Source organism: Oncorhynchus keta, chromosome 5 (assembly GCF_023373465.1).
Source record: "Oncorhynchus keta strain PuntledgeMale-10-30-2019 chromosome 5, Oket_V2, whole genome shotgun sequence".
NCBI classification, from domain to species: domain Eukaryota; kingdom Metazoa; phylum Chordata; class Actinopteri; order Salmoniformes; family Salmonidae; genus Oncorhynchus; species Oncorhynchus keta.
The window spans coordinates 17,028,994-17,052,990 of NC_068425.1; the positions used below are offsets into that span (position 1 = coordinate 17,028,994).

General features: G+C 42.0%; 2 protein-coding genes and 1 non-coding gene across 8 annotated transcripts; 1 reads left to right on the plus strand and 2 right to left on the minus strand.

Moving 5' to 3' along the window:
- Window positions 1-5,088: 5,088 nt before the first annotated feature.
- On the minus strand, window positions 5,089-5,161 carry trnar-ccu (transfer RNA arginine (anticodon CCU)). Its single transcript has one exon. It is a non-coding gene; the product is annotated as a tRNA-Arg (tRNA).
- A 3,553-nt stretch (window positions 5,162-8,714) lies between these two features.
- Window positions 8,715-18,861, minus strand: LOC118384593 (PRKCA-binding protein-like). Of its 3 annotated transcripts, none has more exons than XM_035771254.2 (13): window positions 18,676-18,861; window positions 17,928-17,993; window positions 14,867-14,978; window positions 14,510-14,638; window positions 13,447-13,513; window positions 12,719-12,808; window positions 12,141-12,194; window positions 11,986-12,048; window positions 11,649-11,782; window positions 11,360-11,452; window positions 11,201-11,251; window positions 10,934-11,078; window positions 8,715-10,385 (listed from the first exon to the last, which is right to left on the minus strand). In XM_035771254.2, exons 2-13 carry the CDS (start codon window positions 17,966-17,968, stop codon window positions 10,126-10,128), a joined length of 1,239 nt encoding a protein of 412 aa, XP_035627147.1. In that variant the 5' UTR covers window positions 17,969-17,993; window positions 18,676-18,861; the 3' UTR covers window positions 8,715-10,125. The 3 variants fall into 3 exon arrangements, with proteins under 3 accessions (XP_035627147.1, XP_035627146.1, XP_035627148.1); XM_035771253.2 differs by having other exon boundaries at window positions 17,928-17,997; window positions 18,676-18,860; XM_035771255.2 differs by lacking the exon at window positions 18,676-18,861 and adding an exon at window positions 18,253-18,400 and having other exon boundaries at window positions 17,928-17,997.
- Window positions 14,300-22,911, plus strand: LOC118384594 (galectin-2-like). 4 transcript variants are annotated; one of them, XM_035771257.2, is made up of 6 exons: window positions 14,300-14,351; window positions 14,563-14,660; window positions 20,189-20,288; window positions 20,659-20,738; window positions 21,199-21,370; window positions 21,634-22,911. In XM_035771257.2, exons 3-6 carry the CDS (start codon window positions 20,274-20,276, stop codon window positions 21,778-21,780), a joined length of 414 nt encoding a protein of 137 aa, XP_035627150.1. In that variant the 5' UTR covers window positions 14,300-14,351; window positions 14,563-14,660; window positions 20,189-20,273; the 3' UTR covers window positions 21,781-22,911. The 4 variants fall into 4 exon arrangements, with proteins under 4 accessions (XP_035627150.1, XP_035627152.1, XP_035627151.1 ...); XM_035771259.2 differs by lacking the exons at window positions 14,300-14,351; window positions 14,563-14,660 and adding an exon at window positions 19,619-19,638; XM_035771258.2 differs by lacking the exons at window positions 14,300-14,351; window positions 14,563-14,660 and adding an exon at window positions 19,693-19,952.
- The last annotated feature ends 1,086 nt before the right edge of the window (window positions 22,912-23,997 follow it).

Consider the following 23,997-nt stretch of genomic DNA (forward strand, 5'->3'; position numbering starts at 1 on the left):
GTGTTCCTCAACCCTGCCCAGGGCCTGAGTTTGGTCAGAGAACTCCACAAGGCCAGGAATCTGCTCCACCACTGTCAGAGCCCCATCCTCTATACTGTGGCCCAGGGTCACTTTTCTCATGTCCACTATCATGTGCTGGTTATTATAGGTGCATAGAGAGAGAGGGAGAGTGAAGAAATGTGTGAAAAAATGCATTGGAAACTACTGTACTGTAGACCATTATCAGAGGGATAAACCAGGACAAGATTTCAAATAAAATGTATTTGTCACATACACATGGTTAGCAGATGTTAATGCAAGTGTAGCAAAATGCTTGTGCTTCTAGTTCCGACAATGCAGTAATAGCCAACGAGTAATCTAACCTAACAATTCCAAAACTACTACCTTATACACACAAGTGTAAAGGGATAAAGAATATGTACATAAAGATATGAATGAGTGATGGTACAGAACGGCATAGGCAAGATGCAGTAGATGGTATCGAGTACAGTATATACATATGAGATGAGTAATGTAGGGTATGTAAACAGTGGCATAGTTTAAAGTGGCTAGTGATACATGTATTATATAAAGATGCAGTATATGATATAGAATACAGTATATACATATGAGATGAATAATGTAGGGTATGTAAACATTATATTAAGTAGCATTGTTTAAAGTGGCTATTGATATATTTTACATTTCCCATCAATTCCCATTATTAAAGTGGCTGGAGTTGAGTCAGCGTGTTGGCTGCAGCCACTCAATATTAGTGGTGGCTGTTTAACAGTCTGATGGCCTTGAGATAGAAGCTGGTTTTCAGTCTCTCGGTCCCTGCTTTGTTGCACCTGTACTGACCTCACCTTCTGGATGGTAGCGGAGTGAACAGGCAGTGGCTTGGGTGTTTGTTGTCCTTGATGATCTTTATGGCTTTCCTGTGACATCGGGTGGTGTAGGTGTCCTGGAGGGCAGGTAGTTTGCCCCCGGTGATGCGTTGTGCAGACCTCACTACCCTCTGGAGAGCCTTATGGTTATGGGCGGAGCAGTTGCCGTACCAGGCGGTGATGCAGCCCGACAGGATGCTCTTGATTGTGCATCTGTAGAAGTTTGTGAGTGCTTTTGGTGACAAGCTGAATTTCTTCAGCCTCCTGAGGTTGAAGAGGCTCTGCTGCGCCTTCTTCACGATGCTGTCTGTGTGGGTGGACCAATTCAGTTTGTCTGTGATATGTACGCCGAGGAACTTAAAACTTACTACCCTCTCCACTACTGTTCCATCGATGTGGATAGGGGGGTGTTCCCTCTGCTGTTTCCTGAAGTCCACAATCATCTCCTTAGTTTTGTTGACGTTGAGTGTGAGGTTATTTTCCTGACACCACACTCCGAGGGCCCTCACCTCCTCCCTGTAGGCCGTCTCGTCGTTGTTGGTAATCAAGCCTACCACTGTAGTGTCGTCCGCAAACTTGATGATTGAGTTGGAGGCGTGCATGGCCACGCAGTCGTGGGTGAACAGGGAGTACAGGAGAGGGCTCAGAAGGCACCCTTGTGGGGCCCCAGTGTTGAGGATCAGCGGGGTGGAGATGTTGTTACCTACCCTCACCACCTGGGGGCGGCCTGTCAGGAAGTCCAGTACCCAGTTGCACAGGGCGGGGTCGAGACCCAGGGTCTCGAGCTTGATGACGAGTTTGGAGGGTACTATGGTGTTAAATGCTGAGCTGTAGTCGATGAACAGCATTCTCACAGGTATTCCTCTTGTCCAGATGGGTTAGGGCAGTGTGCAGTGTGGTTGAGATTGCATCGCCTGTGGACCTATTTGGGCGGTAAGCAAATTGGAGTGGGTCTAGGGTGTCAGGTAGGGTGGAGGTGATATGGTCCTTGACTAGTCTCTCAAAGCACTTCATGATGACGGAAGTGAGTGCTACGGGAACAGGAACAATGGTGGCCCTCTTGAAGCATGTGGGAACAGCAGGCTGGGATAAGGATTGATTGAATATGTCCGTAAACACACCAGCCAGCTGGTCTGCGCATGCTCTGAGGGCGCGGCTGGGGATGCCATCTGGGCCTGCAGCCTTGCGAGGGTTAACATGTGTAAATGTTTTTAGTCTTCCTGGGAGCAAGACATCCTGGTCCGTGACGGGGCTGGTTTTCTTTTTGTAATCCGTGATTGACTGTAGACCCTGCCACATACCTCTTGTGTCTGAGCCGTTGAATTACGACTCTACTTTGTCTCTATACTGACGCTTAGCTTGTTTGATTGCCTTGTGGAGGGAATAGCTCCACTGTTTGTATTCGGTCATGTTTCCGGTCACCTTGCCCTGGTTAAAAGCAGTGGTTCGTTCCTGCCATCAATCCACGGTTTCTGGTTTGGGAATGTTTTAATCGTTGCTATGGGAACGACATCTTCAATGCACTTCCTAATGAACTCGCTCACCGAATCAGCGTATTCGTCAATGTTGTTGTTGGACGCATTGTGTCATCCACCTCCCTCACCAGAGTTGTATCTGGAGAAGGTATTGGCCCACTGCTCCCCAGTGTGTGACAGGGAGTGGGCCAGACGCACCCTCTGCCAGGCCAGCAGGCTGTGGGGCGTGACCTGGGAGAAGAGGGACGTGTTGAAGACGTTGTTGGTGGTCTGGGTCATCATCAGGCCACTGCCCAGGAGGTAGAAGTCATCCAGAGACACCAGGAAGCCTGTGTAGAGGGTGTTCTCACAGTATCTGTTTCTGTACTGATGAATTCTGAAGCATGTTAACAGAGGCTGAGAGGCTGTCATTGAGGTATCCATATGCATCCCCCTCTTTTTCTATCACTCCTTCTTTCAGTTGGACAGTCTTATGTGTAGCATCCCAGTACACTGTGGCTGCTTTCAACAGAAACATTAGAGTATTTATTTCTATTGACATGATCAAGTAAAAATGTATTGCTCGTGTACACAGATTTACAGATGTTATCACAGGTGCAGCGAAATGCTTATGTTTCTAGCTCCATTTGTGCAGGATAGCCAAAAAGTTCGTTTTTTTAATGAAAAAAAATGAAATGAATCATTACCAGAAACACGAGCTTTGGAAATTCCTGGGTTTATCGTTCATTTAAATGGATTCATTTCTGCACTTAATGGAACAAATTGTCTCGACCACAGTACAAGCCTTTACGTTTCACTGTAAGTTTCACTATCGTATACACACACGTTTTCGCTGTGTGTAATCAAATACAGCTCACAAAATAACTTCGGCTACAATGTTTCACTTTTACTGTCAGCACTGGCGAAAGTCGCAGCAACATAGAAAGAAAACAAAAGACACCGCCTCTTCATTTCTGTTCGAAGAAAATACAGATTTTAAATGCGTGATTTACAGGTGAATGTTACCTGAATAAATCACACTATTCACAAAATAAAAACAGTGGGGAACTGAAAGTCTGGTTCTAGTTTATAGTGTCCTTATTGTTGGAGCCGGTGGGGAATTTATCACAAACGTGTTTTGAACAATATTAGCATAAGCAACGATACTTATTTGCCTTCAAAATAAAAGTTCCTCATTGAAACTGACGCAAACTGATAAAAAATAGTGGAATTATACCACAATTGGATTAGATAGTGCTAAACAAGTTTGGAATGTTGTTATATAAATTCAACAAAAAACAATTATTCGTTAATTTGACTAAAAAGTTAGTTGAAATTGCACTGCAGATGTCTTTCAATTCAGAATTGCATCGGGGGCATACTTATATGCACTGTACAGCAGTGGTGTAAAGTATTTAAGTAAAAATACTTTAAAGTACGTCTTAAATCGTTTTGTGGGTATCTGTACTTTACTTCACTTTTTTACGTTTACTTTTACTTCACTACATTCCTAAAGAAAATAATGTACTTTTTACTCCATACATTTTTCCTGACACCCAAAAGTACTAGTTACATTTTGAATGCTTAGCAGGACAGGAAATAGTCCAATTCACACACTTATCAAGACAACACATGGTCATCTCGACTTTTTCTGTTTTGGCAGACCCACTAAACACAAATGCATAATTTATAAATGATGTCTGAGTGTTGGAGTGTGCCCCTGGCTATCCGTACATTTTTTAAACAAGAAAATGGTGCTGTCTGCTTTGCTTAATATAAGGAATTTCTCATTATTTCTACTTTTACTTTTGATACTTAAGTATATTTTAGCAATTACATCTACTTTTGATACTTAAGTATATTTAGAACCAAATACTTTTAGTCTTTTACTCAAGTAGTATTTTACTGAGTGACTTTCACTTTTACTTGAGTAACTTTCTATTAAGGTATCTATACTTTTACTCAAGTATGACAATTGGGTACTTTTCCACCACTGCTGTACAGCCTAATCTATGGATTGTGCACCCATGAAATGGGGTATCAGCCTACTCAGTGTCACGCACAGAACACAACTATAGTTAAATAAAGGTTAAATAAAAACAACAATTTAAAAAATGTAAAATTAGTTTACACAAATATTAGCATCTTAACTCTTATTGCAGGACTTTGACTGTGGGAATTCACCACGCTATTCATCCTACTGTGTATATTTTTGGTGTGTAAACTCTTCACAGTTGTGTTCTGTGAGTGTCACTGAGTAGGCTGATACCCCATGTCTGGGTGCACAATCCATAGGTTAGGCTGTACAGTGCATAAACTGTAATTATGCGCCCAATGCAATTCTAAATTCAAATATATCCACATTAAAAATATATTCTTCAAATGAACAAATCATTTTTTTGTTGAATTTATATAACAACATTCTAACCTTGTGTAGCATTATCTAGTCAAATTATGGCATATTTTCACAATTTTATCAGTTTACAATGACGGATTTTTATTTCAAAGACGAACCTGCCGATTCTACTATTGTTGCTCTCGGGAATGTTGTTCATGACACAATTTATCTCGATTGGTTACCCTCCATCTTGGATTTCTCAACAGAAGCAAGATCCCATTGTATCAGCCTACAAAGTGAAACAAGTATACTCCACTAAAGTCATTACATTATATAACATACGGTACCAAATACATCATCCAGAATACGATTAATGATCGAACCCTTAATTCCAATGAAGGAAAAGGAAATTTGACGCAAAAGAATAGTCCACCCCAGATGGGACTCGAACCCACAATCCCTGGCTTAGGAGGCCAGTGCCTTATCCATTAGGCCACTGGGGCGAGTGCGAGCAAAAACGCGGGGGCGTGTCATTTTAAACTCAGAGTAATTCGTTAACGTTCATTTTCCTAATACGCACCGCATAGCATCATATCAAATCAAAAGGTATTGGTCACATACACGTGTTTAGCAGATGTTATTGCGGGTGTAGCGAAGTACTTGCGCTTCTAGCTCCAACAGTGCAGTAATATCTAACAAGTTACCCAACATATACCCAATACACACAAATCTAAGTAGGAATTAATTAAGACTATATACATATATCGTCGAGCAATGTCAGTGCAGAACGGACTAAAATACATTAGAATAGTATAGAACACAGTATATACATATCAGATGAGTAATGCAAGATATGTAAGCATTATTAAGTGACTAAGATACCGTAGAAGAATAGAAAACAGTACATATGAGATAAGTAATGCAAGACATGTAAACATTATTAAAGTGACTAGTGTTCCATTCCTTAAAGTGGCCAGTGTTTTCCAGTCTATGCCTATAGGCAGCAGCATCTAATGTGTTAGTGATGGCTGTTTAACAGTCTGATGGCCTTGAGAAAGGAGCTGTTGGGGACTGGGGACAGCAAGGAGCCATCAGGCCATGTAGTCCTGAGGCATGGTCCTAGGGCTCAGGTCCACAAAGAGAGAGAAAGAAAGAGAGAGAGAATTAGAGAGAGCGCATACTTAAATTCACACAGGACACCGGATAAGACAGGAGAAGTACTCCAGATATAACAGACTGACCCTAGCCCCCAGACACAAACTAATGCAGCATAAATACTGGAGGCTGAGACAGGAGGGGTCTGGGGGCAGGGCCAAACAGGCGGGATATAACCCCACCCACTTTGCCAAAGCACAGCCCCACCCTCTGGAGAGCCTTGCGGTTGCAGGCGGTGCAGTTTCCATACCAGGCGGTGTAAACGTTTGTGAGGGTTTTAGGTGACACGCCTAATTTCTTTAGCCTCCTGAGGTTGAAGAGGCTCTGTTGTGTCGCCTTCACCACTGCGGTCCCGTCGATGTAGATAGGGGGTGCACCCTCTGCTGTTTCCTGAAGTCCACGATCATCTCCTTTGTTTTGTTGACATTGAGTGAGAGGTTGTTTTCCAGGCATCACACTCCCAGAGCCCTCACCTCCTCCCTGTAGGCTGTCTCGTCATCATTGGTAACAAAGCCTACTAATGTTGTGTCGTCTGCAGACTTGATGATTGAGTTCGAGGGGTGCTTGGCAACACAGTCATGGGTGAACAGGGAGTACAGGAGGGGGCTGAGCACGCACCATTGTTGGGCCCCTGTGTTGAGTATCAGCAGAGTGGAGGTGATGTTTCCTACCTTCACCACCTGGGGCGGCCCCTCAGGAAGTCCAGACCCAGGGCCTCAAGCTTAATGATGAGCTTGGAGGGTACTATGGTGTTGAATGTTGAGCTATAATCAATAAACAACATTCTTACATAGGTATTCCTCTTGTCCAGATGGGATAGGGCAGTGTGCAGTGATGGCGACTGTGGATCTATTGGGGCGGTAAGCAAATTGAAGTGGGTCTATGGTGGCAGGTAAGGTAGAGGTGATATATGACTAGTGCTATGACTAGTCTTTCAAAGCACTTCATGATGACAGAGTTGAGTGCTACGGGGCGATAGTCATTAAGTTCAGTTACCTTTGCTTTCTTGGGTACAGGAACAATGGTGGCCATCTTGAAGCCTGTGGGGACAGCAGACTGGGATAGGAAGATTGAATATGCCCATGAGCACACCAGCCAGCTGGTCTGCGCATGCTCTGAGGGCACGGTTAGGGATGACGTCTGAGCCGGCAGCCTTGCGAGGTTTAACACTTTTACAGTGCCTTGTAAAAGTATTCATCCCCCTTTGCGTTTTCCCTATTTTGTTGCATTACAATCTGGAATTTAAATAGATTTTTATTTGGATTTCATGTAATGGACATACACAAAACAGTCCAAATTGGTGAAGTGAAATTTAAAAAATAACTTGTTTTTAAAAAAAAAAAAAAGTGGTGCGTGCAGGTGTTTTCACCCCCTTTGCTATGAAGCCCCTAAATAAGATCTGGTGCAACCAATTATCTTCAGAAGTTACATAATTAGTTAAATAAAGTCCACCTGTTTGCAATCTAAGTGTCACATGATCGGTCACATGATCTCAGTATCTATACACCTGTTCTGAAAGACCCCAGAGTCTGCAACACCACTAAGCAAGGGGCACAACGAAGACCAAAGAGCTCTCCAAACAGGTCAGGGAAAAAGTTGGAGAAGTACAGATCAGGGTTGGATTATAAAAAAAATATCTGAAACTTTGAACATCCCACGGAGCATCATTAAATCCATTATAAAAAAATGGAAAGAATATGGCATCACAACAAACCTGCCAAGAGAGGGCCGCCCACCAAAACTCATGGACCAGGCAAGGAGGGCATTAATCAGAGAGGCAACAATGAGAACAAAGATAACCCTGAAGGAGCTGCAAAGCTCCACAGCGGAGATTGGAGTATCTGTCCATAGGACCACTTTAAGCAGCACACTCCACAATGCTGGGCTTTATAGAAGTGTGGCCAGAAAAAAGCCATTGCTTAAAGTAAAAAATAAGCAACCACGTTTGGTGTTCGCCAAAAGGCATGTGGGAGACTTTCCAAACATATGGAAGAAGGTACTCTGGTCAGATGAGACTGAAATTGAGTTTTTTGGCCATCAAGCAAAACGCTATGTCAGACGCAAACCCAACACCTCTCATCACCCTGAGAATACCATCCCCACAGTGAAGCATGGTGGTGGCAGCATAATGCTGTGGGGATGTTTTTCATCAGCAGGGACTGGCAAACTGGTCAGAATTGAAAGAATAATGGCGCTAAATACAGGGAAATTCTTGAGGGAAACATGTTTCAGTCTTTCAGAGATTTGAGACTGGGACAGAGGTTCACCTTCCAGCAGGACAATGACCCCAAGCATACTGTTAAAGCAACACTCGAGTGGTTTAAGGGGAAACATTTAAATGTCTTGGAATGGCCTAATCAAAGCCCAGACCTCAATCCAATTGATAATCTGTGGTTTGACTTAGATTGCTATACACCAGCGGAACCCATCCACCTTGAAGGAACTGGAACAGTTTTGCCTTGAAGAATGGGAAAAAGTCCTAGTGGCTAGATGTGCCAAGCTTATAGAGACATACCTCAAGAGACTTACAGCTGTAATTGCTGCAAAAGGTGGCTCTACAAAGTACTGACTTTGGGGAGGGTGAAAAGTTTTCCGTTTATAAATCTTCAAAGTGGTAGGCATGTTGTAAATCAAATGATAAACTCCCAAAAAAATCAATTTTAATTCCAGGTTGTAAGGCAACAAAATAGGATAAATGCCAAGGGGGTGAATACTTTCGCAAGCCACTGTAAATGTTTTACTCACGTCGGCCACGGAAAAGGAGAGCACACAGACCTTGGTAGCGGGCTGCGTCGGGGGCTCTGTGTTATCCTCAAAGCGTGCGAAGAAGGTCACATGTAAACATGTGATCTAAACAATCCAGTTATATTTTTTATCTTTACACACAGAATGGTTACCAAATCTTTTTTTGCAGAAACTTTAATTCAATCAGAATAATGAATGTATCCTTCTGCCACACAACATGTAACATAAACAAAGACAGAAGAGCTCAACACAAGATTAAAACACCCATAAGAAATAAAAAATATTCAATATCTTCATAAAATAAGACATTCTGGAAGCTCCAGCAATGTAAATTCTGATATATTCTTAATATTGTAAATCCTTTATGAGCCCATGGTTTTCACAATGAATACATACTGTATTTGAATAATATATGAAGCATAGAGCAAAATAAAAACAATTTACACAAAAATATCAAATTAGTATAATGTTCAAGGTTCACTTTGTTTGTGGAACTGAGCGAGAGTAGCAATGTAACCAGATTAAAGCTTCAGCACAAAATCAATACAGTTCAGTAGTTGACAAATCAAAACATATAGACAACAAAGGTCCCTTTGATTAAATACATTCCAATTTGAAAGAACACAGCCCTCTACTGCACTAGTTTTATGATTATTAAACTGTAGTGGGGCTGAGAATCTAGCATCGGGTGCAGCAGCGAGGCAGAGACATCTTTAACAATAACAAAAAACACACTGGAATTATAACATTTAATTTGACCGAGGTTCTTTCATCTAGTTTAAAATGTGGTTTGGGCTGAACCTTGCACACTCATCCTTTACAAGTGATTTGTACCTCACTATGTTCAGCTACCCCATTAAAATGTCATGTGGTTTAGTGCAGATACAATGCAAAATATTGAGTGGGACTGTTAAACTTGTAACATCAGGGCTTGTGTCAATGGAAAATGAGTCCTATTTTGGTTAATGATGACTTTTAGTCATGTGCTCACCCCAAATGACTACATAATTTTATTGGGAACAGCATTTAACCACTGTCATCTCATCAAGACAGGACTGGCCACTTGTTGAGAATAGACGCGTCTGTTCACATATGATTCAAATGAGACTCAAGGCACCCCAAACATATATACACTCCTAAACTGAAGCATCAGCACCTCCTAAAACCAGTAGATAAAAATACACTTTGCCCAATCATTCTGTAACATACTATGCTGCACTCATTGAGCAACGATATAATTTTTTTTTTAAAGGAAATATCATCCACCAATCTGATATGCGTGTTTGGTAGGAACTAGAAATAAACTGAGCCAGAAAAAACCTGTTGAATCAATTCAAGCCCCAAAAAGTTAGTGATGGCTGTTAGTTGTGGAAATGGTATTGGTTACAGTAGGTTGCAATAGTTAGTTCCAGTACAGTTGAATAGCAGCAATTTACAGTAGTATTTTCCATTGTGATGACTTTGCTGACCATTTCCACATATTTAACTAATCGTTGCTAAATAAATGCAGAGTGGCAGTTGATAGACGTAGGTGGAATTTTGCTCCAGAAAACAATCATATTAACTCTCAATAATCATCAATCAGTTTTTCAGCACCGTTCTCAGCCTGCTTGCCAGCACCCCCATCCTGTTCTTCACTTCCTCCCCCCCCCTCCTCTTCCTCTTCTTCTGTGAAGGAGCGTGACTGGCTGCCGTAGTTGATCATTGTGCGGGAGAGGTCCACCTCGATGGGGAAAACGTCAGCATCCTTCAGCACGGCATAGCACTCGTCGTAGTAGCGCGACATGCCTGACACAAAACGCTGCAGCTGGAACACGATGTCCTGGACTGAAGCAGGAAGGGAGAAAGATGTTAACATGCACCCTACCTTTATACCATACTTTAGACAGATCTGGTATTTCCTAGCAGTGCAGAGGTCAAAGAAAGAGTTGTTTACAATTAGTAGGCCATCTGTGCCGAGAAACGCTCAGCCTGATACATTAGTATATCGTGAAGCAGGGAGAGAGGGACTGATCATACATTAAATCAAATTTAACCACACTAGTCAGTTTAACATCTAGTTTTGATTTACATTTGATTGAGGTTTCAACTAACTTGAATCCAACAACCTAAAATAATTATTATAAAGTTGGGTGAATTTTTATTTTATTTTAATTCCCTTGCGTTGATGATTTTGCAAATCCAATCAGTTTTCCACGTGGAAACAACATTGCTATACCCAGTTTTGCCCTGTGGAAAGGCTTATATCCATTAGTAATGGGCAAACGGAGAGAGACTGTTTGGAGAGATACTCTGTCCACTTATTACAGGTAGCTGGACAGAGCGTTAATGGAGAGGATGATTCTCCTAGGTACACAAACAGAGAGAGAACAAACCATGTTTCTGGTCCAGTAGCTCAATCTTCTCCAGCACATCCTTTCTCATCTTGGCAAACCGAGCACGGGCCTCCTGTCGACACCGCAGCACAAGCCGGTACTCGTAGTTCCCGGTGCCGACGCGATACATAGGCTCTCCCATCGCCTAAGGAAGCACACAGGTATATAAGAAAAACTCAATTACAAACACGCTACAGAGATCCACTCATTGATATATCAATGTTTCTGTGTGGACTACAGGCATAGGAAGTAAGGTAAGGTACTCACAATGCAGCTGTACTCTTCATCATCCATCTCCTTCACTTTCAGACAGTAAGACTGGAACACAAAATGGACTAACACATTAGAAATAAACACTTCGGTACAGTTTAGGCCCAGTTTTTAGTTGATCAATGTTGACCTTTTGAATAAGGGGTCTGCTCTCACCAAGTACTCAAATTTGACATCTAGGTATTTGCGGATGGTGAGCTTGGTGTCTGGTATAGCCTTATGAAGGTAGGTGTTCAGGTCATGGAGCATCTACAAAACAGGAGACAGAGAGAGGAACATGATTCATTGATTCCCAATATATATATATATGGATGTGTGGGGATGGAAGTTATCTAATCTAGGTATATGCAGGAGTGAATGCAAGCTTGTTGGGGTGTTGGCATATGAATCCTGTTAATGGTTTGTGTATTGATTTGACTGTTTGTTCATTTCTTCTACTACTCACAGGCTTGATGGTCTTTAGCAGCTGGATACCGTACTTCTCCATGTTGCGATGAGCCTCAGCAAACTTCACAAAGGCCTCACTGGCTGCAGCCTGAGGCTCCCGTACCCCGATCACAGAGAACACATCCCCAAACGCTGAGGGTCGTCCAGGCAGAGGGAGAGAGTGGAACAATCAAACATCATCCAGTCTCATGGCATGCAACACATTACTGTAAATACAAACCTGTTCACTTTCAGTGTGTGAGGGAGCTTGAGTATGATCATAGTACATGGTTATATTGTGTCTAGATCTGTAGTTTAACATAATGTTTGTGTAGTTTCAAGGTGTGGCAACTCACCTCTGTGTGTCTGAGAGAGTTCAAAGAAGGCTCTGAGCAGTCTTTTCGTGTGCTCCATCAGGCCTGTAAAGAGACAAACAAGGACAGTGGTGCATGAAGAGGGGAGAACGTATGGAGAATGTCACACATAATAACATTAATCATTTAAAAAATACCTTTGTACAGCTCTGCTGTTTTCTCCAACTCCTCCAGCCTCTTCACCAGACCATCTGAAAACAAAAAGGGCCTAGTATGAGGACACTTACAGTAGTAGCATAGTGCCCCTCTCCGGTCCAGATGATATCAGTCATCATGAGATTGCACAGAGCTTATGCAGTGGCCGTGTCCGAATGCCCATACTAGCATACTAGATAGTATCTGAAAAAAGTTGATATATTTTAAATAGTACTCCGAATGAGTCATCTAATACGTGATTGCGTTGACTCCCGCCATTCGTTCATCTTTGTACTGCGCATCAATTTATCTGATTATCAGCTTTTGTCAAGCACGTGAGTCAGAAAAGGCAAGTGAATTCTACGAGATCAAATGACAAAATTAGTTTATAGTTTAAGTATGTGGTACGCTAGTACAGTTATTTGGACAGGGCCAGTATCTTAGGGGTGATGTCAACTAAATTGGCTTCAATTGACTGTAATTGGCTTCAAGTGTATGCAATGAGGAAAGTAAAGTCAGAAATAATAGAAATGTTTAACATGGCCAGACGGATGGACAGCGTGTTTTGTCCCAGTCTCACCATTGCAGAGTATGGCTCTGCTGAGCCCCAGAGCGTCTGCTGTACCAGAGCTCATGTTCTCCACCAGGCGGTGCTTCACCTTCTTCAGCACTAAAACACACCAGATGTAGAAACATACTATGATGGTAGCATCTGTCTTTCTGGTGAGTAAGAATGGTACTCTACCCATATATAGGAAACTGCCAAAATAAAGGAAACACTTGAGTAAATGAGGGATAAAATGTACTGTATATTGAAAGCAGATGCTTCCACACAGTTGTGGAATTAATATCCCGTCATATGCAGGGTAATGTATAAAAATAAAAAAAAGCCCAATATTTTGGCTACCATGGCTAGAAAAGATCTTAGTGACTTTGCAAGAGGGATGATTGTTGGGGCAAGTTTGACAAGAGCTTCAGTGAAAAGGACTGCTCAATTTGTTGATATGCCACGGCCCTGCCAGTCACCCGATCTCAACCCCAGAGCAGATTCTGGAGCGGCGCCTGAGACAGCCTTTTCTACCACCATCAACAACAACAAAAAAACATCAAATGATTGAATTTCTCATGGAAGAATGGTGTCGCATCCCTCCAGTAGAGTTCCAGACACATGTAGAATCTATGCCAAGGAGAATTCAATCTGCTCTAGCGGCTTGTGACAGCCCAACGTCCTATTAAGAGACTATGTTGGTGTTTCCTTTATTTTGTCAATTACCTGTATATTTTAGAGATGTATTCTGCGACTGTTACCTATGTCCAGCGACTTCCCCTGTTTGGGGTCAGCCTGCAGCTTGTTGTAGTGGATTGTTGCTTCTCCCTGCAAAGACGAGAGGAATGAATGGAAGAGATAAGACAGTCACTCAAACACCACCTCAGTATAATAAAAACCATGATGCAAATCCACAGACACTTCGCCCAGGGATCCTATTACTCAAACTAAAATATATAGCCTATGGAGTTCCCCAGGCAATACAGTATTGCTAGATCTACCCAACATTGGCTTTCTCCCCTGGTTAGTCTGGGGATTCGTGTTACAGGCAGGTTATAGTCAACAAGGTATTGCCAAACAATCCATGTGTACAAAGTGTGTCTGCAACTAATTTCAACTGAAAACCATGAAGGACAAGACTGCACAATATAGCAGTCTAAGCCAAACAAAGGTGCTTCTGCAAGAAACATTAGAATGACAGATGCTCTGATAAAACTGCACAACGTTTGCAAGTAATATCAATAAATACCACTGTGACAATTTCAACTCAGTGAGCATAGCATGCAAAAAAAATGAAAGAGTCAGCGAAGCCTAAGGGCTACAATGGCACATACTAATCCTTTATACAGACAGTGGAGAGTCTCTCCCCATCTCTCTAATCCTGAGCACAGACCATGGTGGGGTAGTCATTGAACTCGCATAGCTTCCTGTGTCGTCACAATAGATTTAAAAACAACATTGCCACTCCACACTGGTGACATGAGGGTCCAAACTCCTGGCTATTATCCTGTTCTCACTAGCTCCGCTGAGCGATCTGAGGTGTCCCTATTATTTAACATCGAATAGTGACCGCAGTTCTTTTCAGACTGACTGGTCATTTACTGATAAAAAACACAGAATCCAGAATTAAATACTGTGGCTTTGGACTTTCTATTTTTATCTACTGGTAAGTGTTAGTCTTGTTAGTTTTGTCAGTGTTGGTACAAGGTTTGGGTTGTGGCTAACAAAAAAATAACTATAGGAAATACACTAACTGGTTTGTAGTCTTTTGCAGTATCAAACCAAAATTGATTGAAAAGCTGCTTCCAAGCCCTCTTAATGTACCTGGACAGCCTGAATCATCTTTGCCACCTCCACCTTTGTCTTGCCCTTCACAGGTTTGCCGTTCACTCCTGTGATCTCATCGCCAGCCGCCAGAGTCCCCTCCAGAGCAGCAGGGGTGTTGTCAAAGACCTGACAGAGATCCCAGTTACAGGTAAAGAATATATCCAATAATGACAAAAACCAAGCCATAAGAGCACAGAGCCTTAAAACAAACTGCTTTAAGAAAGTCCAAGATAATGGTTTATGCAATGCATCTATAATCTAATGTTCCTGATTTAGTTAACACTCTGGTTACATAGCTACTGAACCAAACAACCGCTCTAATGGACTGAGGTACAGTATAGAGGTACATAATACCTGTACAATGTAGAGACAGGGACAGTACTGCGCCCCACCCCCGATGCTGATCCCTATCAGGTTCTGAGCATCCTTCTTCAGGGATATCGTCCCAGGGACTGTAGGGATCCCCCTGTTGAAGAATAATTGGAGATCTTGTTAATACATTGTCTGTCTAGTGTCTACAATATGATTTGGGAAAGCAAGCGCTGTCAAAGCCAATTAGATTAGATGTACAGTGCATTTGTAAAGTATTCAGACCCCTTCACTTTTTCCACATTTTGGTACGTTACAGCCTCATTCTAAAATGTATTAAATGTTTTATTTCCTTCGTCAATCTACACACAATAGCCCCATAATGGCAAAACAAAAACAGGTTATTAGAAATTTTGGCAAATGTATAATACCTCCCCGGAAATATAACATTTACATAAGTATTCAGACCCTTTACTCAATACTTTGTATTTGGAGAGTTCCTCACAATATTTTCAGGTCTCAAGAGATGTTTGATCAGGTTCAAGTCCGGGCTCTGGCTGGGCCACTCAAGGACATTCAGAGACTTGTCCCGAAGCCACTCCTGCATTGTCTTGGCTGTGTGGTTTGGGTCATTGTTGTCAAGGTGAACCTTCGCCTGAGTCTGAGGTCCTGAGCCCTCTGGAGCAGGTTTTCATCAATGATCCCTCTGTACTTTGCGCCGTTCATCTTTCCCTTGATCCTGACTAGTCTCCGAGTCCCTGCTACTGAAAAACATCCCCAAACCATGATGCTGCCACCACCATGCTTCAACGTAGGGATGGTATTGGCCAGGTGATGAGCGGTGCCTGGTTCCCCCCAGATGTGATGCGAGGCATTCAGGCCAAAGAGTTCAATTTTGGTTTCATCAGACTAGAGAATCTTGTTTCTCATGAAGAGATTCCTTTAGGTGCCTTTTGGCAAACTCCAAGTGGACTGTTTTGTGCCTTTTACTGGAGGAATGGCTTCAGTCAAGCCACTCTAGCATAAATGCCTGATTGGTGGAGTGCTGCAGAGATGGGAAAACCTTTCCCTAAGGACAACCATCTCCACAGAGGAACTCTGGAGCTCTGTCAGCGTGACCGTCGGGTTCTTGGTCAGTTTGGCCTGGCGGCCAGCTCTAGGAAGAGTCTTGGTGGTTCCAAACTTCTTCCATATAAGAATTATGGGGACAACTGTTGTTGTGGACCTTCAATGCTGCAGACATTTTTTGGTACCCTTCCCCAGATCTCCGTCTTGACACGATCCTGTCTCAAAGCACTACAGACAATTCCTTCAACCTCATGGCTTGGTTTTTGCTCAGCCATGCACTGTCAACTGTGGGACCTTATATAGACAAGTGTATGCCTTTCCAAATGATGTCCAATCAATTGAATTTAACACAGGTAGACTCCAAGTTGTAGAAACATCTCAAGGATGATCATGGGAAATAGGATGCACCTGAGCTCAATTTCGAGTCTCATGGCAAAGGGTCTGAATAATTATGTAAATAAGGTATTTCTGTTCACACACACACACACACACACACACACACACACACACACACACACACACACACACACTGCTCAAAAAAATAAAGGGAACACTAAAATAACACATCCTAGATCTGAATGATAGAAATATTCTTATTAAATACTTTTTTTCTTGAATGTGCTGACAACAAACTCACGCAAAAATTATCAATGGAAATCAAATTTATCAACCCATGGAGGTCTGGATTCGGAGTCACACAAAAACCACACTACAGGCTAATCCAACTTTGATGTAATGTCCTTAAAACAAGTCAAAATGAGGCTCAGTAGTGTGTGTGGACTCCACGTGCCTGTATGACCTCCCTACAACGCCTGGGCATGCTCCTGATGAGGTGGCGGATGGTCTCCTGAGGGATCTCCTCCCAGACATGGACTAAAGCATCCGCCAACTCCTGGACAGTCTGTGGTGCAACGTGGCATTGGTGGATGGAGCGAGACATGATGTCCCAGATGTGCTCAATTGGATTCAGGTCTGGAGAACAGGCGGGCCAGTCCATAGCATCAATGCCTTCCTCTTGCAGGAACTGCTGACACACTCCAGCCACATGAGGTCTAGCATCATCTTGCATTAGGAGGAACCCAGGGCCAACCGCACCAGCATATGGTCTCACAAGGGGTCTGAGGATCTCATCTCGGTACCTAATGGCAGTCAGGCTACCTCTGGCGAGCACATGGAGGGCTGTGCGCCCCCCCCAAAGAAATTCCACCCCACACCATGACTGACCCACCGCCAAACCGGTGATGCTGGAGGATGTTGCAGGCAGCAGAACGTTCTCCACGGCGTCTCCAGACTGTCACGTCCTCAGTGTGACCCTGCTTTCATCTGTGAAGAGCACAGGGCGCCAGTGGCAAATTTGCCAATCTTGGTGTTCTCTGGCAAATGCCAAACATCCTGCATGGTGTTGGGCTGTAAGCACAACCCCACCTGTGGACATCGGGCCCTCATACTACCCTCATGGAGTCTGTTTCTGACCTTTTGAGCAGACACATGCACATTTGTGGCCTGTTGGAGGTCATTTTGCAGGGCTCTGGCAGTGCTCCTCCTGCTCCTCCTTGCACAAAGGCGGAGGTAGCGGTCCTGCATCCTGGATGAGCTGCACTACCTGAGCCACTTGTGTGGGTTGTAGACTCCGTCTCATGCTACCACTAGTGGGAAAGCACCGCCAGCATTCAAAAGTGACTAAAACATCAGCCAGGAAGCATAGGAACTAAGAAGTGGCCTGGTTACCACCTGCAGAACCACTCCTTTATTAGGGGTGTCTTGCTAAATGCCTATAATTCCCACCTGTTGTCTATTCGATTTGCACAACAGCATGTGAAATTTATTGTCAATCAGTGTTGCTTCCTGAGTGGACAGTTTGATTTCACACAAGTGTGATTGACTTGGAGTTACATTGTGTTGTTTAAGTGTTCCCTTAATTTTTTTGAGCAGTGCAGTATACATACATACATACATACATACATACATACATACATACAAAACATTTTTAAAAACCTGTTTTCACTTTTTGAAAAGGATGCAAATCATATTTACTTACAGTTTGTCCTCCTCCAACTCATAGTCCATGTCTGTGAACATTCCAGGACTGTTTATCCTGTATAATCTGGCTAAGAGGAAAACAAGAATGGCATTGATTAATCTTAGTCTATAAAGACATAAAAAAAATAAGTTAACTAGTTATGTCACACAAAATTCTATCATGGGTTAAGGTTGCCAATGCTGACACAGTAAGTGTAACAGAATATGTGGGAAACAAATATAACTAGAAAGCTTTCCTTTATTTGCTGGCAAGAAATTGGAATTAGCTTGTCAGTTAATGATGAAGCCAACGGTAAATAGCTGAGCCTAGCTTGAACCAGTACCTGGGCTTTAGTAGACGACGAATATGACGAGATCGTCGTCTCCACAAGCACAGTTTGTCGGTCCTGGTTCAAACCTAGCTCGGCTTTTATTTAACCAGGCAAGTTGGTTAAGAACAAGTTCTTATTTACACTGACGGCCTACCCCGGCCAAACCCTAACGACGCTGGGCCCATTGCGCGCCACCCTATTGGACTCCCAATCACGGCCGGTTGTGATACAGCCTGGAATCGAACCAGGGTCTGTAGTGACGCTTCTAGCACAGCGATGCAGTGCCTTGGACCGCTGCACCGTAGCTAGCCACTTCCCTAAATACTGGTTAGCCTACATGCTAGCTAGGCTACCCAATGTTGGCAGCTGTCAGCAGTATGTATATTGCAAATGAGCATGATAAAAAAGAAAGGTGGCCACTTGCCAGCTATTTACCTCCGACAGTTGATGACGCGCGTTATCTTAACACAAACGTTTATCTCATGCCCCTGGGGAATGTTTCTTTAAATGTACATTTTATTTTAGATTATTTTGTATTTCTTCGGACCACTTCACGGGTTATTCATCTGTCAAAAAGAAGATTCTGTTTACTTGTCCTCGTCACTTCCGGGAATTTAGCGGAAACAGTCACTGATTCCCTTTTCCTATTTCCCCAAAGATATTTTTATTTATTAAATAGTAACATGCAAAGCAGCGCTATCCTGAACACTTGGGACGTCCCACCCTTATCTTAACCCCTACCCTAACCATAATCCTTACCTAACCTTAACCCTTACCTTAACCATTTAACGTTTCTACTTCAATGGGGTAGGGAGGTCCCAAGAATTCCAGATAGCAAGGACCATACTGTTTTGGACTGGATTTCAATATTATATCATAAAATTCATGAACACGCTGTAATTTAAGATATGTATAAAATTGTATTTGTGGATTCATCTACTTATTCTACCTGATGCCTTTTCAATAGCGTTTTTGTGTTTTTTTGCACTTGGAAGACCATTCAAAGACTAAAAGGTTGATAGGATAGGGACGTAGTCACACTTTCACAGCACATATATCTGAATATACTGTTGATTCATAAAATCTATTCACTGTTGTATTTGTTAAGGGCAGATCATGCACTTTAACTGTCCAGTGGTTCCAGATTTCTATTAAATATGACCTATAATTAATTACAATATTAGTTGTAATAGTTATTTCCTTAATTTTTTAAATTATGTTTAAAAGCCGCTTTTCTGTGTTTGAAACAACAGAATGCTGTGGGCGTATACCAGTCATTAAAAATATTAATGACAAGTAAACGACTTAATAGCCAGCTCAGCCAATGAGCCAATTAGCCGTCTGGGACAAAAACGTGACATCGCGTTATATGAGGAAATAGCAATCATTTTTTTAACGGTCTGTTTGAGATACAACTTTAAGTTGGGGTTTTAAGTGTGCTTTCTTCTGAAATGTATGCTTTGGCCACAAAATATGAGTAAAATATGAGTTGATAACATTATTTGGGTATGAGTTAACACAGCATGAGCTTTTAAAAGTGAGATTTTTCACTGGACAGTCATTTACTTTAAACACTGTCATTACAGCACCACTAGAGGCTGCCAACCAATTAGCATTCAGGGCTCAAACCACCCAGATAATAATATACAGTGCAGCACTACACAGTTGATTACTGATCAGATTGACTTTGATCAAAGATCAAGCTTTTCCATGTGAGTAAAAGCATCAGTTTAGTAGGCAACTATCTTCACTGTCAGTCTGCCACGAAGCTTCTTCTAATAACCTAGTATTGGGGTGTGAGTGAGATAATCACTTTTATTTATTTATTGAATCATCATTAATCATGCCTCATTATCATGCTAATCAGTGAGTGACCTGTGTGAGGAGGGTTGGGCACATAAAAGGATAGTTCAAACTTCCAACTAACATTTGACTCTCTGTATCTCAGTAAATAAGGCTATCTTGTCTGATCCCAGTCCGTCCGTCTTGCAAGTCAAACCACATTCAGGGCCCCTTTCGCCACCAGTGACAACATGGCAATGCCAATGGTAAGTCTCATTAACTTTCATGCATGGCTGATACTTTTATTCCACATAGTTACTTACTGAAGAGGCTGTGTTTATACAGGCAGCCCAAATCTTATCTTTTGTGGGAAAAGATCAGAATTGGGCTGCCTGTGTAAACGCATCCAGCTGAGTGAATTAATTTAAAAGGTCAGGCCCTTGAGTCTTGATTATGTTTTGACAACATGGTAATTGTTGAAAAATAAATATATGCATGCACTGTACATTGTGATTCCAATGATTTATTAAAAGTCAGTCATTAAATATTTTATAACCCAAAATGTCATATTAAAATACAAAATCACTTTTACCTTATGTTCAAAAGCACTCCATTTAATTATATTGTTCTTCATAGGAACTTGAGCTGAAGCATGTGGAGCTGAGAGCTGGAGACCAGTTCAAAGTACAGGGGAGGATTATGGATGAGGCTGAGAGGTACATTTAAACATTTTCATTTTTCATTTTTCATTTTATTTAACTAGGCAAGTCAGTTAAGAACAAATTCTTGTTTACAATGACGGCCTACCCCGGCCAAACCTGGACGATGCTGGGCCAATTGTGAGCCGCCCTATGGAACTCTCAATCACAGCTGGATGTGATACAGCCTGGATTCGAACCAGGTACTGCAGTGACGCCTCTTGCACTGAGATGCAGTGTCTGCACCACTTGGGAGCTGCATTTAACTGTTTTTTTTTGTGTGTGTTTATATCACACAGAGGGACCCATAAATTAATCTTTTGCATAAAAATAAAACGACCAGTTTCACAAATTATTGCTCGAAAGAGGAGAGGACGGACCAGAGAAGGGTTTGTTTTGGTATACTGTATGTGTGAAATCAATTCATGTTAGACAGACATGTATTAGGGTTTCTGGATTTCCTATTTCCCATATCCAGGTTCCAGATCGACCTGGGCTGTGATGAAGATGACCTGGCACTGCACTTTAACCCACGCTTCAATGATGACACTGATGGTACTGTGCTCGTGTGCAACTCAAAGATTGCTGGCTGCTGGGGTGATGAGAAGAGAGAGATCCACAATCCACTCCAAAGGGGTTCTACATTCAAGGTGTGAAAATGGAGGTTGAAAATATGGAGGGAGGTGGGTTTGGTCCTGACTATAAAAATGGAGTATCTTGGGCATAATGTTTCAGGTGTTCAATATAACAGAAAAAATGAGGGCCTATGTCCATGTAATCTCCCGCTAGTATCGTTTTAAGGAAGTTAGCGCTATTGCTTAGTCCAGCTTGTTCATTGCAATTGGCCATGTGGGTGTAAGGGTGAATGTGCTACAATACTAATGATGTAAACAAATGGGGTTTCTCCCTCAAGATTGTGCTGAAGCTGACGGGCGACATGTTTGAAGTGGAGATGCCTGATGGACAGGAGATCCAGTTCCCCAATCGTGAAGGCCTACACGTCATTACCTACATTCGTATCAAAGGAGACCTCAAACTTACTTCTTTCAAAATCTACTAGACCCCAATATATGAGGGGTGATTTAGTTAGATCAATGGGTTAGGACAGGAGCAATGACACTCATCAAATCATTGTTCTAATATATGTATTAGTGAACTGTTGGGCATATTAAATATGTATCTGGGTTGACCAAAGTCTATCACTGTTTATCTTTTTTCCCCATAGTATGGTATATTTGTTGCAATAATATTCACACATCTCATGTACACTAAACTCAAGGATAATATGAAGATGAGGTTATGGAACTATTTGCCCTGGAATTTTAGTTCATAATACCTTTCCAGATCTTCTTGAAATCGACAAACAAACCACTTCCAGTATGGAAGTTCAGAGAGGTCTGGTGTGATGCTCCAATCAGCAAATCTTGGGCCATTCTTTTTTCAGTATTCTTTCAAAATATATTTATCTTCTGATTCATGGGGTGGGTAAAACCGGCCATTACTTGTTACTGTACAAAAATCTATCCAAAATTCTACTGTGTCCTTGAAGTGACATCCATTGATTAGTTTAGGGCGATGAAAAGGGACATTGTGATCCTTCGGTTTGGATGCCACTTGGTGTTTGTGCAGATGGCTTTACAGAAGGGATATCGTACCCAGCAGCAATCACAAAAGGGTTTGATCAGAATCTCATCTGGCCTCTCCCTGAACTGCTTCATGCTCAGGAGTGACACATTGCTGTGGCTTCTGTTGATCTCCATGATTCTGTTGGCAAGACCTTCCCTTACCTCTTCTTCGAGGAAGTCAAAGTCGGTTATGTCACAGAAATCCCTGAAATGATTCTCTGCTAATTTCAGATCATCTTTTAGAGCCCTGGAAAGCTCTCTAAGCCACATGTTGTCTCCATTTCTGTTTTTGACTGTCTTGTTGCTGTATGCACTGCATGGCTCACACGCTGATCTTTAGCTGTTAGCTCACACACATGAAGTGAAAGATCAACCGTAAATTCCTTTTTGAATGCATATTTTCTTATCTTAGATTCAAATTCCTTTATGCTTTCTTTGACATGAGTTGCTATTTCTTGCACGTAACTGTAATTGTCATTGAAACTTGTCTAAATTAAGGGTGAAAAGAGCCAGTAGGCAATACAGTGCAGTATGCATATCAGCAAAATAAATTATTATGAATTGAGTATGGTGGATCAAACCTACTTTTTGAAGTGATTTGTTTGACAATCAGATGAAAACATCACACAACACCCATGTAATGTGAAACTGAGCCTGCACAGACTGTGAAAAATAACAGTAAACGGGATAAGATGATCATATCCCAGGCATTTTATCCAGGTTTCTCATAAACGGGATACAAGTTTTTGGGGTTATTGGAAACGGGATATGATGTTCATATGCCTCAACACAAAAACAGAATACTTAAGTATCCAGAATAATAATGGGATATTGGTGTGCACTAAAAACTGCTATGGTGAAAGCCCTTCTGAAGAAAGATAATCTAGATACTTCAGCTTTTAGCAATTTTTGGCCAATCTCCAACCTTCCATTCTTAAGCAGAATTCTGGAGAAATTGGTGTTCAAACAGTGAAATTATTTTTTAAAGTTCCAATTCTATTTAAAAAAATATAAAAAATCCAATGTGTTTATTGTGCCCAGCACAGAGACAGCCTTAGTTAAAGTAGTACATTATTATAGAGCCAACACAGATGCCAAACAGCTCTCTGTCCTTGATTTTTAAGTGCTGCATTTGACGCTGTTGACCACGATGTCCTTCTGGACAGACTGGAGAGGTGGGTTGGCCTCTCCGGTTCTAAATTGGTTTTATACCTATTTAACCGGTCGAGAGTTTTTTTGTGACTCTTGGTGAACATAACTCAGAGAAAATACATATCACATGTGGTGTTCCACAAGTTTCGAGTTTGGGTCCGGTACTGTTCAGTTTATATATGTTACCCCTTGGCAGTGTTATCAGAAAGCACAGCATTGATTTTCACTGCTACGCAGACGATACACAACTTTGCATTTCTGTGTCAACAGAGAATTTTAGCTCCATGGATAAATTATTAGACTGTATTAGTGATTTAATTACTTGGTTGGCTCATTACACATTACACTGGTTTAAAGGTCTCTGTACTGTAAAACATACAGAATGCTGCAGCACGGATACTGACCAAGACCAGACAGAGAGCACACATTACACTGGTTTAAAGGTCTCTGTACTGTAAAACATACAGAATGCTGCAGCACGGATACTGACCAAGACCAGA

Excerpts from the sequence above, each read along its gene's own strand:
- LOC118384593 (XM_035771254.2), bottom strand. The coding sequence starts at position 17,968 with ATGTTCACAGACATGGACTATGAGTTGGAGGAGGACAAACT. Across the intron at positions 14,979-17,927 it reads GAGTTGGAGGAGGACAAACT|GGGGATCCCTACAGTCCCTG; the intron begins GTAAGTAAATAT and ends ATTCTTCAACAG. Across the intron at positions 11,453-11,648 it reads TGCTAAAGACCATCAAGCCT|ATGCTCCATGACCTGAACAC; the intron begins GTGAGTAGTAGA and ends CCTGTTTTGTAG.
- LOC118384594 (XM_035771257.2), top strand. Across the intron at positions 20,739-21,198 it reads ATTATGGATGAGGCTGAGAG|GTTCCAGATCGACCTGGGCT; the intron begins GTACATTTAAAC and ends TCCCATATCCAG. Across the intron at positions 21,371-21,633 it reads AAAGGGGTTCTACATTCAAG|ATTGTGCTGAAGCTGACGGG; the intron begins GTGTGAAAATGG and ends TTCTCCCTCAAG.